This window comes from Aquarana catesbeiana, linkage group LG03 (genome assembly GCF_042186555.1).
Source record: "Aquarana catesbeiana isolate 2022-GZ linkage group LG03, ASM4218655v1, whole genome shotgun sequence".
Taxonomy (NCBI): Eukaryota; Metazoa; Chordata; class Amphibia; order Anura; family Ranidae; genus Aquarana; species Aquarana catesbeiana.
In genome coordinates, this window is record NC_133326.1 from 381859269 (window position 1) to 381875796 (window position 16528).

A 16528-nucleotide genomic window follows, 5' to 3' on the forward strand; every position below is an offset into this window, starting at 1 on the left:
CCGGTTCCTCTCTCCCCTCTCTGTACAGTGTGAGCGGAGAGGAGAGAGATCGGTGGCAGCAGCATTGTGGGTTGGATCTGTAGTGCCCACAGCGCTGATATTGGCCCATTGCGGCCATCCATCCATACTCAGCCATCCATGCTCAGCCATCCATACTCAGCATACCCATCCATGCTCAGCCATCCATCCTCAACAATACTCATCCATCCATCCATACTCAGCAATACTCATCCATTTATCCATCCCATCCACCCCCATCCATACTCAGCCGTACCCAGCCATGCTCAGTCATCTTATCCATACTCAGCCATCCCCATCCACGGCTCATCCATCCCCTTTCATGTTCATCCACACCACATCAGTTCTCATCCATGCCACTAGAGTGCCTCACAAAAGTGTAATAGGTAGTCACATTAGAATTAAAACTTATGCCCCTAGAACACCTGATGGTGGTCCCTGCATGTGGGCCTCTCTATGTGGCCAGGCTGTGGAAAAGTCCCCCACAAGTGGTATCGCTGTACTCAGCAGTAGGAAAATCTATTTTGGGGTGTAATTTTTGGTATGTACATGCTATGTGTTAGAAATATTGTATAAATGGACAACTTTGTGTAAAAAAAAAAAAAAAGCATTTTCATTTTCTTTACACATTTTCCAAAAACTTGTAGAAAAAAATGACATGTTCAAAAGACTCATTATGCCTCATAGATTATACATTGGGTTGTTTTCTTTCCAAAATGGGGTCATTTTTGGGATGTTTCAATTGTCCTGGTGCTCCAGGGCCTTCAAAAGTGTAAGAGGTAGTCAAAAAATTATATGTGTAATTTATGTTCCAAGAACGCCTAACGGCGCTCCCTGCATGTTGGGCCTCTATATGTGGCCACGCTGCGTAAAAGTCTCACACATGTGGTATCGCCATACTCAGGAGGAGTAGAAGAATGTGTTTTGGGGTGTAATTTGTGCTATGCATATGCTATGTGCGAGAAATAACCTGCTACTATAACAATTTTGTGAAAAAAAAAAAGAAAAAAAAAATCTTGATTTTGCAAAGAATTGTTAGAAAAAATTACAACTTCAAAAAACACACCATGCCTCTTACTAAATACCTTGGAATGTCTACTTTCCAAAAAGAGGTCATTTACGGGGTATTTGTACTTTCCTGGCTTGTTAGGGTCTCAAGAAATGAGATAGGCCGTCAGTGCATCCGTCAGATGTGATCAATTTTCAGATTGGCACCATAGCTTTTGGACTCTATAACTTTCACAAAGACCAAATAATATACAACGATTTGGGTTATTTTTACCAACGATATGTAGCAGTATAAATTTTGGCCAAAATATATGAAGAAAAATTACTAATTTGCAAAATTTGCATTTTTTTTTTACAGAATTTTCGGTCTTTTTTCTTTTATAGCGCAAAAAACAAAAACCCAGCAGTGATTAAATGCCACCAAATTAAAGCTCTATTTGTGTGAAAAAAAGGACAACATTTTTATATAGGTACAGTGTTGCATGACTGAGTAATTGTCAATCAAAACAAGCACCAAAAGCTGAAAATTGATCTGGTTAGGAAAGGGGTTCAAGTGTCCAGTGGTTAAGTGATTAACTTAGTTGCCCTTCTTTGTACTCGCTCCATTTCCAGTACATCCTTTCTGAGGACTGCTGCCCAGAACTGGACAGCATACTCTAGGTTCGGCCGACCAGAGTCTTGTAGAGCAGGAGAATTATTGTTTTATCCCCTTTTTAATGCATGCCAATATTCTGTTTGCTTTGCTAGCAGTAGCTAGCAAAAAAAAATTAGGGACATGCAGATATCTGTTAAGGGATTTAAAGTGCAAAATAGGATGAATGTCGGTTATGGGACCGTGAACAGGTTTGAGTAAAACACTTTAAACTTTTCTTCTATAGGGACTGGTATGACCACTCCTTGTGCCTGAAGTTGATCCAGGGTAGCCCACAAGTCTGCCTGTCTTTGATGTAAAGCTGGCAGACTGGAGGTTAGAAAACAAGGAGGGGGCGTGGATTCTATTTTGTAGCCCCTCAAAAACAACAGATTGGACCCGGAAGTATGTGCCATCTCGGATCCAGACTGTTCAAAGATGTCCCTCTGCTCTGAAAAGTGGTGTTGTCCCTTCATTGTGAAGAGGGCTTCTGGGTAAGCTTAGAGGGTTTTGGGGTCCATTGCTTGCAAGTAAAGGATGAACTCACCTTTGAATTATAGGAAGACACATAGGAGAAGCTAAAGGATCCCTTTTTTGAGAAGAGGTAATAGCTGTGGTAGCACTAGGCTTAGACTGTTTTTTGTGGGCTAGAAGTACTTTTCCCCAGGTAATTTGCTTGATAACTTTATTAAGAGATTCATTAAACCATTCACCTTTAAAAGGCACACTTTTAAGACGACTTTTACAAGCAGGCTCAGAAGACCAAGACTTTAACCACAAATTTCTGTGCACAGAGAGCAGTGTCAATCTAGACACCTTTTCCAGGATATTTATACAAAATAGCAGCACTGAAAGCATGAATTGTTGCTTGTCCCGTTAGCTACAGTCTGAAAAATAGACATGGCCGCAATGACTGTTGTAAAGAATGACCAGCAAGAGCAAAAGCAGCCTTCAATAAGATTTCAAAATGACCACAGACTGAATCCTTAAAGAAGGAAACATCTTTAACAGGAACAGTGAGATGTCAAATGGGATGGAAGGATCTATTACTGGAACATATTATTTTTTCATAAATTCCTTTTCCATAGGATATAACTAAAAAATATAAAGTTTGGAGGAATAAATACCTAGTTACCTTGTTGGGATTTGGCCAATCCTTGTGCAAGGCACAGTTAACTTGTGTGTGCAGAGCAACGTCTTTTCATATTGCGCCAGCTGTTGAGTGCCCATAGGAGCTTGTTTTGGCTGAGGTGATTTGGATGCTGTTAGACAAAAGCTAGTACATAACATACGGCATGAAGCCTTACCTCGTGTTTTATAAAATGCAGGTGGTGAGCAGTCCGTTTGCAGGATACTTTTCTGCATCCACCTCACCCTAACTCTCAAAACCTTCCTTGAAGAGGTTAAGAGGACAAAGGTCATATTCCTGAATAGATTCAAGTAGTAAAGAAGCAGAAGGGTGCATTTGGACATTAGAGATCGAAGGCTCCAGAAGGGCAGAGTTTTTCCCAAAGAAGTGAGACATAGTTGCAGTAAAATTGGTCTTTGTCAGATGGGCCATTTGTTGCCCATGATCCATTGCCCAAAGCAAACATTACAGGCTGGACCAGCTGCTGCAGGGTCCGGGTACATTTTACAAGTGAGCTCTGAGGCAATAAGCAGTGGAGAAAAAAAAAAAGAAGAATTGGTTTAGAAAGCATTTCTAGAGGTCCATCACCTAGGACTCTAGCAAAAAACTAAAGTTGGTGAGGTTATACAAAGGTGCGCTGGCAGGCATTCCTAGCGTCCCATCACCTGAAGGTGGTATATAATACCCCATTGTCTGAATTTTGTGTTGTGTACTGTACAATTAAGATAAGAGGTTTCCTGGTCAGAAAACCAAACTTGGAGCAAGATATCACTGGGGATGTGAGAGCCCTAACAGCATAATATTCAAACATGACATCTAAATTACCCTTGAGATGCGCAAAATAAAAAAATAAAAAACCCAAGTAAAGAAGGAAGGAGGAAGTAGAGTTAGCAAGGGGCACTTGTACAAGGGTAAACAAGCATGAGGATATATAGCAACAGAGGCTGTGGCAAGTGACACCAGGAGAACAGAAGGATGAACAGTATGAACCCAGAAGCCTAAAACACCTAGGGGTGTCTCTGGGGTCTGACAGGAAATGCTGCAAACTTTACTAACATTAAGACAAAAGAACATGATTCTAAGAATCGTCTGGACCCATCCCACTCCAGTGAAACATCCTCAGCTGAGGAGCAAAGGAAAGAAATATTAGTCTCACTTCTAAGAACATTTACCTGTCTATGGATAGGAACTATCGACTGTCCAAAGCTGAATAATTCGACTGCCAACCATTGGATAGTTACCTGCTGTAGGAGTAGAGCCGAACTAGGAGAACGGACACTGCGCTGTGCCAAGTATTTAGCTTTGGACAGTCGTTAACATCTTTTCTTAAACATACTTTTCTTGCTATATTTTGTTTTTGATGGCTCTTAATTGTACTTTATCTTATGCAGTGACATACCCATTTTGGTCCCTCAACAAACATCCCCTGAGGAAGCCCCAGTGGGCGAAACATGTCAGGATTTTAGTGCTGAGTGACCCCTTATTATCTATTCTGATATGTACTGCCTTTGTTCTATATTATGTACAGCTAGCATAATTTTTAAACTTTGTTTATGTTTAATAAAATGTGATTTATACTTTTTATTCTGATGGTTGTCTAAATCTACTTGCCTGGCACCCACAAAATCCCACTAAATTACTTTCCTGACTATATACTTCTGAATTCATGTTTCTCCTAGAATAGGAAAAAGAAGTCCTAGGGCATGTAGAACCCAGAAAGACTGGAAAGAAACACTGTTGTGTGCAGTAACACCAGAAAAATGTTGAGGGGCAGCTGAAGGAGATGGCAGACATAAGGGCTTAGCCTATACCCAAATGCCAAGGGGAAAACTATCCAGAAACATATTTGGATGTACAAACAGCCTTCTGCTTGTAGAAGTGGGGGAGCACCTTCATGCAGAAGGGTTAACAAAGCGAGAGGCAGGCTTTGAATGCCTACATGCACTTGCTTCTGGAGTAGATGATAAAGAAGGGTGGGATTCCTCTGATCCCTCCATAGCCGTCCTATGTTTATTCAGGAGAATGGTCTGGCCACCGATAGTGTTGCTGCAGGCTGACTTGACAAAGGGGATCCACCCCGGTACAAATTGTCATCGGTAAGTGGCACAGTAAGTGACTACACTAAGTTTGGTAGTGCCCAACAAACCTTGGATGTTCCTATATATACCATTCTAAACATATTTTTTATGAGGATTATACTCGAAGACTTGCTTTTTTAAAAAAAAACATTTGGTATTCTTCAAAATTGCTGAATTGAGTGGAATCATTCCATCACTGTACATGCCATTAGGTTTATCAAACAATGACAAATAAAAAAGGTATACTTTCTAGAAACCTGTGACTTATCTCTCATATACCCAGAACATTGTAGACAATCTGATAAGTGCATATCTTTGCATTCGAGAAAACCCACATCCTCTTCAGAATTTATTCACAGTGCATTTGTTTGCCCTAAATTTCAATAGGAACTGAACAAACTGTCTCCACTCATATTGATTTTTGTACAATAAAAACAAGAAAAGAGCAGCTGGCTGGCATTTTCTAAACTTCTGAAGAAACACAACATGCAAAAGCATTGTGGACAGTTTATAATATGTAGATGCAAAAATAAGATATGACACCTCTAATTGATTTTTATTTCAGATGTGACACTGTGCTATAAAATTTCTGTTTCTGCCACACAATAAAATGATCATAAACAATAGCTTTCCATTAACAATATGACTAGTGGATTAACAGTCTCCCCTCATAGAATCAAAGGTGATATTAATGTTTCTATAATCTAGTCTAATAATACACCTGTGATCCCTTAGGAGACCTTAGGAAATGTTTGGATATACAAATTTCTACTCTAAGCCTTATTTGCAAGTTTACCTTAAAGGGGTTGTAAAGGTTCAAATTTTTTCACCGTAATGCATCCTATGCATTACGGTGAAAAAACATCCAACAATATTGGCTCCCCCATTTTACTTACCTGAGCCCGTTCACCTGCTGCGCTCGCCCCTGATTTCCTCTTCGCCGCTCAGCCTGCCCGTTGATTCACTAGAGTGGATGGATTGAAAGCAGCACAGCCATTGGCTCGCGCTGCTGTCAATCACATCCAATGACGCGGCGCGCCGGGGGGCGGGGCCGAGTGATACAGTCAGCGGCTATAGCTGCCGGCTGCATCACTGGAGCGCACCTGCAAGAACTAAACACCATGCAAGAGAGCTCACATGAAGGTGTTTAGTTCTTGTGGGGAGGAGTTGAGACAGCCGCCGAGGGACCCCAGAAGACCAGGTTCGGGGCCACTCTGTGCAAAACAAGCTGCACAGTGGAGGTAAGTATAACATGTTTGTTATTTAAAAAAAAAAAAAAATACCTTTACAACCCCTTTAACGTTTTACTGCCCATTCATATGGTTCTAACAAGCTTCACATGCTTTAACCACTTAAGCCTCGGACCATTTGGCTGGCCAAAGACCAGAGCACTTTTTGCGATACGGCACTGCATCGCTTTAACTGACAATTGTGCGGTCGTGCAATGTGGCTCCCAAACAAAACTGACGTCCTTTTTTCCCCACAAATAGAGCTTTCTATTGGTGGTATTTGATCACCTCTGCGGTTTTTATTTTTTGCGCTATAAACAAAAGAAGAGTGATAATTTTGAAAAAAAAAGCAATATTTGTTACTTTTTGCTATAATAAATATCCCCAAAGAATATATATAAAAAAACATTTTTTTCCTCAGTTTAGGCCGATACGTATTCTTCTACATATTTTTGGTAAAAAAAAAAAAAAAAAAAATCGCAAAAATAGGGGATAGTTTTATGGCATTTTTATTAATAATTTTTTTTTTTTACTAGTAATGGCGGCGATCAACAAATTTTATTGTGACTGCGACATCATGGCGGACAGATCGGACACTTTTATCGCTATTTTGGGACCATTCACATTTATACTGTGATCAGTGCGATTAAAATGCATTGATTACTGTGTAAATGTGACTGGCAGTGAAGGGGTTAAGTGTGTCCTAGGGATGTGTTCTAACTGTGGGGGGGATGGGCTATGTGTGACACGATACTGATCACCACTCCCGATTACAGGGATCTGTGATCAGTGTCCTGTCACTAGGCAGGATGGGGAAATGCTTGTTTGCATCAGCATTACCCCGTTCTTCCTCTCCGTGAGACGATTGCAGGAATCCTCGTGGACATCGAGTCCGCGGGACCCGTAAACACACTCACGGAGCTCGCGGCCACACGGCGGCAAATTTAAAGGGACGTACCTGTACCCCCATTTGCCTGTCTGTGCCATTTTGTCGACGTATATGTACATGCGGCGGTCGGCAAGTGGTTAATGCTCGTAACTGTAAGGCATTTTGAATAGACTGCAAATGTATCACAGCACAGATTTGAATGGACCTGCAGCATTTTTGCCAAAGCCCTGGACCAGAACACAAAGATGGTTTAGAATGAATAGGCTGCCTTACCACAGTGGTAAACTCTGTGGTTTACATCAGTGTATTGTGATGCACTAAAATGCATATGTGGGGCTACTAGGTGTGTTGGAGTACGGTTGTAATTTAATTGCACAGCACAGCTATGCACTACATTTAGTTGGGTACATTGACACAAGTTGCAGTAATATGTAGTAAATTGACTGTGTTACTGATCTTGTGTTACTGCAATAAATCAGTGTGAAAGTGCCCACAGACATTCTTGTTTTTACCCATTTATCAGCACTTAATTTGTTGACCACTCCACATTATTCTCACCCTGATCTCTCTAGACAGGCACTGCAGCTCAGTGGTCATCTCCACACTTTGCTCTTCTAATTGCTGGCGACGCTGAAGATTACTGGAAATCTGCAGCTTTTCTGCTCGCAGTTCATTGGCGGAACTCTTCAGTTGTTGGATCTGTTCTTGTTGGTCCTGTATCCGCTGGCGCAGCAGTTCAATTTTACCAGAAACTAGAGATTACAAAAAAGAATATGAAAATAATTAGGTACAATACGCTGCAGCTGCTTTTTCATACTAGCAGAGATTGTGCATTTAGGCTCCTGGAGGGCAGGGACTGATGTGAATGTAAAATATATATGTAACGAGCTGCATACATTTTCGGCGTTCTACAAGTACCTGTAATAAATCAGAAACATAACCCTGTCAAGTTTATGAATCCGACTACAAATAATCTAGGCCTACATAATTATCAACTACTGCATCAATTCCCCAGAGAAGAGATTCCCAACCAGTGTCACAAGAGACATACAGTATGGTGTTTTCAAGTTCTGAAAAGGTTGCCATCTGGAGACAGTCAACAAGTGTTTGTACAAAAGGAATTCTTGGTGTATTACAAAACTCTCCATACATGTGATAAACCACCCCATAGCTTCCTAGTGGCTTCTGTGAAGTTATCCAACTCTGTTTTGCAGGATATCCAACTCTGGTTTACAGGATTTTTATTGAATAGGTCTGCCTGTGTTATTTTATTTAATCATACAGGTAGTTAATGAGTCAAGGATGTAAACTAGGATGAAAACACAAAATAGGATTTTTGATAGATCTGGATACAGCAGAATGAAGTCTACTGGCTACGTTTGATATGGATAACTACACTTTGCAAATGATCTCTGATTCCTGCAGTGCTTTATATGACAATGCAGTCCAGCAAGAGATGTAATCAGCCATGAATCCTTTGAAATGGCTTTTTTTTTTCTTTTTTAACAACTTCACAAGGATGTTACTGTATGTTTAAAGATCGGGACTCAGCAGGTAAACTATGCAAAAAGTAAAACGAATTAAAAAACAGCAGAATCTGTACAGTATTAGGAACATTACAAAAAAAAAAAAACCCTTCCATTAAGGCCAGATTTGTGGAGTGCACGACTAATAGTTGTCCCGTGGACAGATTCTCCCACCTGAGCTTTGGATCTCTGGAGCTCCTCCATACTCTTCCTATTTTCGGATGATGGATTAAACAGTGCTCCATGAGATGTTCAAAGCTTGGGATTTTTTTTTTTTTTAAACTTAACACTGCTTTAAATTTCTCCACAACTTTATCCCTGACCTGTCTGGTGTGTTCACTGGCCTTCATTATGCTGTTTGTTCACTAAGATTCACTAACTGAGGGCTTCACAGAACAGCTGTATTTATACTGAGATCAAATTACAGACAGGTGTACTCTACTTACTAGTTAGGTGACTTTTGAAGGCAAATGGTTAACTAGATTTTAGTTAGGGGTTGTTAGGGGCTGAATACAAATGCATACCACATTTTTCAGATATTTATTTGTAAAAAAATATGAAAACCATTTATCATTTTCCTTCCACTGTGTTGGCCTATCACATAAAATCCAAATAAAATAAATTTTTGGTTGTAACATGACAAAATGTGGAAAATTTCAAGGGGTATGAATACTTCTTCAAGGCACTGTATATAGGATGAAAAATGAATGCAATAAAAATAAATCAGTTTAGATAACTGCTCCTTATGTTTTTTTTTCACAGGGAACAATTTCCTAAATCCCATGTGTGGCTAGTTTATTAAGAGTTAAGAGCTAATCTCTATAAAAGGTGGATTCTGGTTCAAGTTTTCAAAAGGATGCCGTCTCATTAAATACAATACATACATTAAATACCCTGAATCATTGAGGCTGAATACTACTAGGGCTGTGAAAGTGGGATTCACGATTACTATTTTTTAATGTACTGTACAGTATCTCACAAAAGTGAGTACACCCCTCACATTTTTGTAAATATTTTATTATATTTTTCATGTGACAACACTGAAGAAATGACATTTTGCTACAATGTAAAGCAGTGAGTGTACAGCTTGTATAACAGTGTATATTTGCTGTCCCCTCAAAATAACTCAACACACAGCAATTAATGTCTAAACCGCTGGCAACAAAAGTGAGAACACCCCTAAGTGAAAATGTCCCAATTGGGCCCAAAGTGTCAATATTTTGTGTGGTCACCATTATTTTTCAGCACTGCCGTAACCCTCTTGGGCATGGAGTTCACCAGAGCTTCACAGGTTGCCACTGGAGTCCTCTTCCACTCCTCCATGACGACAGCACGGAGCTGGTGGATGTTAGAGACCTTGCGATCCTCCACCTTAAATTTGAGGATGCCCCACAGATGCTCAATAGTGTTTAGGTCTGGAGACATGCTTGGCCAGTCCATCACCTTTACCCTCAGCTTCTTTAGCAAGGCAGTGGTCGTCTTGGAGGTGTGTTTGAGGTCGTTGTCATGTTGGAATATTGCCCTGTGGCCCAGTCTCTGAGGGGAGGGGATCATGCTCTGCTTCAGTATGTCACAGTACATGTTGGCATTCATAGTTCCCTCAATTAACTGTAGCTCCCTAGTGTCGGCAGCACTCATGCAGCCCCAGACCATGACACTCCCACCACCATGCTTGACTGTAGTCAAGAGACACTTGTCTTTGTACTCCTCACCTGGTTGCCGCCATACACGCTTGACACCATCTGAACCAAATAAGTTTATCTTGGTCTCATCAGACCACAGGACATGGTTCCAGTAATCCATGTCCTTAGTCTGCTTGTCTTCAGCAAACTGTTTGTGGGTTTTCTTGTGCATCATCTTTAGAAGAAGCTTCCTTCTGGGACGACAGCCATGCAGATCAATTTTATGCATTGTGCGGCATATGGTCTGAGCACTGACAGGCTGACCCCCCACCCCTTCCACCTCTGCAGCAATGCTGGCAGCACTCATATGTCTATTTCCCAAAGACAACCTCTGGATATTACTGTACGTCATTGAACTGTATGTCATTGCAAAGATGAGGAGTACAAAGAAAAATGCATGGTGCCTACAGTGAAACATGGTGGTAGCAGTGTCCTTTTGTGGGGCTGCATGAGTGCTGCTGGTGTTGGGGAGCTGCATTTTATTGATGGTACAGGAAGTCCCCAAGTTACAAACACAATAAGGACTGTAGGTTTGTTCGTAAGTTGCAACACTGCATTTGTAAGTAACTTCCGGTCGGAACACTGCATTTGTAAGTGTAACGTCCGCCTGTGCATGGATGTGGGATGTTCCGGGTGCTTGTTATGTTATCTGGGGCTCTTCTGGCCATGCAGTACATGTAGTACTGCAGTATGGGATGTGTCCGGAGGTATCCAGGACCAGCGTAGAGCACAAGTGGCCGGCATTTGAGGCCGTTTGTAAGTAGAAGTCGTTTGTAACTCGGGGACTGCCTATATCATGAATTCACAGATGTACTGCTCTATATTGAAAGAGAAGATGCTACCATCACTCCATGCCCTTGGTCGTCGTGCACTTTTCCAACAGGACAATAATCCAAAAACACACATCTAAGGCCACTGTTGCATTTCTGAAGAACAGGGTGAAGGTGATTCAGCGGCCAACTATGTCTCCTGATCTGAACCCAATCAAACACCTATGGGGAATTCTGAAGAGACAAGCATCACTCTCCATCCAGCATCCTGGCTCTAAAAGAGGTCGTTCTTGAAGAATGGAAAAAGATAGATATTGCAATATGTCGCCAACGTGTTCATTCCATACCTAGAAGACTTGGTATTGTCCTTACAAATCATGGAGGTCATACAAAATACTAGATGTAGTTGTGAGTTGTATTAATTTTTGCATCAACTAATTTTAGTAAAGCGGACTATATTGTAATCTAAGTTATACTAAAGTTATATTATTAACCACTTTCGGACCGCTGCATGCCGATGTACGTCCAAAGTTTGTCGGCGGATATCGTGGTTATGGCAGCAGCTAGCTGCCATAACCCCGGTATCCCTGTTTTAATGCAGCAGCCGGCTTTCTGATAAAAGTGGTCCCTGCGGCGGATTCGCCGAGAGATCACTTTTATTGGTGGCGGGAGAGGGGCCCCCCCCCTCCCGCCGTGATCCGGTGCCCTCCGCCGCTTACCGGAGCCGTTGGTAGCGGCGGAGGTGATCGAATCCATCTCCCTTCTGTGCCTGGAGACGAGTGAGGCTAAGATGGCGCCCACTCGTCTCCATGACACTGCTGGGCGGAAGCAACGTCAAAACGTCACTTCCACCAACGCCTCTTAACCACTTGCCGACCGCCTAACGCAGATATACTGCGTCAGAATGTCACGGACAGGCAAAATCACGTACCTGGTACATGATCTGCCTTCCGCGGGCAGGGGGTGCATCGCGCATCCCCCCCCCCGGTGCCCGAGGCGGTCGGCATCGTTGGGGAAGCGACACAGGCAGAGGCCACTCATTCGTGGCCACCCCCTCGCGATCGCTCCCCACAAATGAAATTGTTCCTCTGCCACTGTAATGTAAACAGCGGCAAAGGAAGTGATGTCATCTCTCCTCAAGCTGGTCTTTTCGTTCCGGCGCCGAGGAGAGAAGACATCCAAGTAAGTACACCAACACTACATGTACAGTAGAACACACTAGGCACACTTTTAACCCCCCAATCACCCCCCAACCACCCCCGTCACAGTGACACCAATAGCAGTTTGTTTTTTTTCCAATTGGTGTCAGTTTTTGACAGTTATAAGTGGTAGGGCAGTTAGGGTTAGCCCCCTTTAGGTCTAGGGTACCCCCCTAACCCCCCCTAATAAAGTTTTAACCCCTTGATCACCCCCCGTCACCAGTGTCACTAAGCGATCATTTTTCTGATCGCTGTATTAGTGACACAGGTGACGCTAGACGCTAGTTAGGGAGGTAAGTATATAGGTTCGCCGTCAGCGTTTTATAGCGACAGGGACCCCCGTATACTACCCACTAAAGGTTTTAACCCCTGATTGCCCCCTAGTTAACCCTTTCACCAGCGATCACCGTATAACTGTTACGGGTGACGCTGGTTAGTTACTTTGTTTATTATAGTTTCAGGGCACCCGCCGTTTATTACGTTATAAAGGTTTAACCCCCTGATCGCCCGACGAAGATATAAGTTAAGTTTTAGGGTCAGATAAGGTCTGCGTCGCCACAGGCAGCATCAGGTTAGCGCCAGTACCGCTAACACCCACGCACGCAGCATACACCTCCCTTAGTGGTATAGTATCTGAACAGATCAATATATGATCAGATCTATACTAGCGTCCCCAGCAGTTTAGGGTTCCCAAAAATGCAGTGTTAGCGGGACCAGCCCAGATACCTGCTAGCACCTGCGTTTTGCCCCTCGGCCCAGCCCAGCCCAGGCACCCAAGTGCAGTATCGATCGATAACTGTCACTCACAAAACACTAAGCACACATAACTGCAGCGTTTGCATAGTCAGGCCTGATCCCTGCGATCGCTAACAGGTTTTTTGGTAGCATTTTGATACAATCGCTAACAGTCAGGAGCTTTTTTGCCTGCGAGTCTCACTAGTGTACCCCTAAATTTAGAGCCCAAAATGGCAAATTGAAGGTGCACTAGTGAAGAGGCCTACACGTTTCTGAGCATGACAGATAGTGAAGAGGAAGTCACTCATCTGTCAGATTCAGGCTCAGAATAGGATCCTGTAGAGGACAGCGGCTCCATGACAGATAGCTCTGACGACGGAGTTGTGGTCCTTGCCAAGGTCAGGCGTACCAGACCCCGAACTTCTTCTTCTGTCCTTGATGTGCAAGAACCGCAGGTCCCTCATATGGAGCAGAGAAGTACTAGCGCCACTATTCCTTCTGGTGAACTGGCAAGCACCAGCGGCCTAGTACACCCTGGTCATACATCCAGCACTGCAGTAACACTTGGTGACGTGGCGAGTCCCAGCAGTGCAGTTCAAGCTGGCAAGCACAAGTAGTGTCCCGCTGCCACCAAGAAGACGAATACAGGCCCGTCGTGCACATAGTGCCCTTCCTGCTGCATTCGCTAATCCAAATTGGGAACCCACCACTTCTGCAGCACCCGTACTTTCCCCATTCACTGGCCAACCCGGCATTCAGGTGGAAACAGTTGATTTTACATCACTGGATTTTTACTCGCTGTTTTTCACCGAAGATCTCTATAGATCTATTGTGGACCAAAGCAATTTGTACGCTGGTCAACACATCGCCACTATTCCCCAGTCCTCCCTTGCCAGAGATTGGAAACCAATTACGGTTTCCGAATTTAGGATCTTTCTGGGCCTTTCCCTCAACATGGGCATAAATAAAAAGAGTGAGTTGCGGTCATATTGGTCCACTGACCCAATTTACCATATGCCCGTGTTCTCTGCCTCCATGGCCAGGGCACGATATGAGCAGATTTTGCGGTTCAGGCACTTCAACAACAATGAACTCTGTCGTCCTCGTGGAGACCCTGAATACGATCGACTCTACAAAATTCGGCCCCTGGTAAACCACTTCAACCAACGTTTTGCAGACTTGTTTACTCCCCATCAAGTTGTCTGCGTTGATGAGTCCCTGATTAAATTTTCTGGCCGCTTGTCATTCAAACAGTACCTTCCCAGCAAGTGTGCCAGATACGGGGTCAAGAGGTATAAGCTCTGTGACAGGGCCACAGGCTATACATGTAGTTTTATGGTTTATGAGGGCAAAGATAGTCACGTAGAGCCGACAAACTGCCCTGACTGCATAGGAAGCGCTGGCAAGATAGTGTGGGACTTGGTGTCACCTTATTATTATTGTACGTGGACAATTATTACACGAGCGTGCCACTTTTTAGTCACCTTTTTGATCATCAGATTGGAGCATGTGGCACCCAATCGCCAGGGCTTTCCCCAGCGGCTTGTAGATTCCGGTCTTAGGCTGGGGGAGAGAGCCTGCTTGCAGTGTAATAACTTGCTCACTATGAAGTGGAGGGATAATAAGAATGTTTTCGTTCTTACCTCCATTCATGCAGACACGACGGTCCAAATTACTACGCCGACTGGTGTTGTGGAGAAACCCCACTGTGTCCACGAATATAACCTTAACATGGGAGGGGTGGACCTCAACGACCAGTTGTTGGCGCCGTACCTAGTTGCCCGTAAGGCCAGACGCTGGTACAAAAAAGTGTCTGTTTATTTTTTTCAATTGGCTTTGCTGAATGCTTATGTGCTATACAGAGCTTCAGGACGGACTGGATCCTTCCAGGAAGAGATCGTCAGAGCCCTTCTGTTTCCAGACGGTGCTCCACCTCACCATCCCCAACCAAATGCAGTAAGCCGGCTGCATGAGAGGCATTTTCTTTATGTCCTCCCGAGTACCCCTACCCAACGAGCCCCCCAAAAAAGATGTCGTGTCTGCAGCAAGCGCGGATATAGGCGTGACACCCGGTATTATTGTCCCTTCTGTCCTGACAATCATGGTCTTTGCATTGGTGAATGTTTTGAACGCTACCATACACTAGTTGAGTATTAGTGTAGGGTACAGCACTGCACAGACTAGGACACACTTTCACAGGGTCTCCCAAGATGCCATTGCATTTTGAGAGACCCAAACCTGGTACCAGTTAAAAAAGTTAAAGTTACAAAAAAAAGTGTAAAAAAACAAAAACAAAAAAAAGTAAAACACAAAAAAAATATATAAAATAAAAATAAACAAAAATAGTTGTTGTTTTATTGTTCTCTCTCTCTCTCTCTATTGTTCTGCTCTTTTTTACTGTATTCTATTCTGCAATGTTTTATTGTTATTATGTTTTTATCATGTTTGCTTTATAGGTATGTAATTTTTTTATACTTTATTGTTTTTTTATTGTTAACCACTTTTTTGTTTTCAGGTACGCCATTCAGCTGCAGAGCGGATTTATTTATCTTGACAGCAACAGCGTTTGCTCCCACGATACATAAAGCCGTGACTCCAGCACTGTCGGAGGTGATTTCACCACCACAGTTACATACTTCAGCATATATGCCGAAGCGTGGGGGCAGCGGTGGGTGGAGGAACGATTTGCTCCTACCTTTTGTGGGAGGATGCCCCCATGCTTCGGCATATATATATATTTTAGGCACATGTTGCGTTAAATGTTTTATTTTTTACTATTTTTTTTTGTATTTGCTTTGCAGGTATGGTAAGTCTTACTGTTATACTGTAATGTTAATTTGTTTTTTGTTAACCATCATTTGCTTAGCAGGTACGCCATTCAGTTGCAGCGCGGATTTATTTATCTTGACAGCAACAGCGTTTGCTCCCACGATACATAAAGCCGTGACTCCAGCGCTGTCAGAGATGATTTCACCACCACAGTTACATACTTCAGCATATATGCCGAAGCATAGGGGCAGCAGTGGGTGGAGGAGCGATCTGCTCCTGCCTTTTGCGGGAGGATGCCCCCATGCTTCGGCATATATAAACGGTGCACGTATGCCCATCATTAGAAGTGGGTGGATGAAGGGAGGTATTCTAATGGTGGGCATATCCACCGATCAATCTCTTTTTTTCGTTCAGCCCACAGGCTGCATGAAAAAAAAGTTTACAATATATGCCCAACAAGGACCAGCAATGTACTGGTATGTTGCTGGACTTTGAGTGGTTATACCAGAATGATGCCTGCAGGTTTAGGTATCATTATTTTCAGCCAGCGGTCGGCTTTCATGTAAAAGCAATCCTAGCAGCTAATTAGCCTCTAGACTGCTTTTACAAGCACTGGGAGGGAATGCCCCCCACCCCACCGTCTTCCATGTTTTTCTCTGGCTCTCCTGTCCCAACAGGGAACCTGAGAATGCAGCCGGTGATTCAGCCAGCTGACCATAGAGCTGATCAGAGACCAGAATGGCTACAAACATCTCTATGGCCTAAGAAACCGGAAGCTACGAGCATTTCATGACTTAGATTTCGCCGGATGTAAACAGCGTCATTGAGAAATTGGGAAAGCATTTTATCACACCGATCTTGGTGT

General features: G+C 43.1%; 1 protein-coding gene across 2 annotated transcripts in view; it reads right to left on the bottom strand.

Moving 5' to 3' along the window:
* RAD50 (RAD50 double strand break repair protein) overlaps positions 1 to 16528 on the bottom strand; it is a 463790-nt gene that overhangs the window by 162706 nt on the left and 284556 nt on the right. For both annotated transcript variants that reach the window (XM_073620674.1, XM_073620673.1), the window contains exon 17: positions 7541 to 7734. In XM_073620674.1, coding sequence (XP_073476775.1) covers positions 7541 to 7734 — 194 coding nt within the window. The remainder of the gene's footprint in view (positions 1 to 7540; positions 7735 to 16528) is intronic.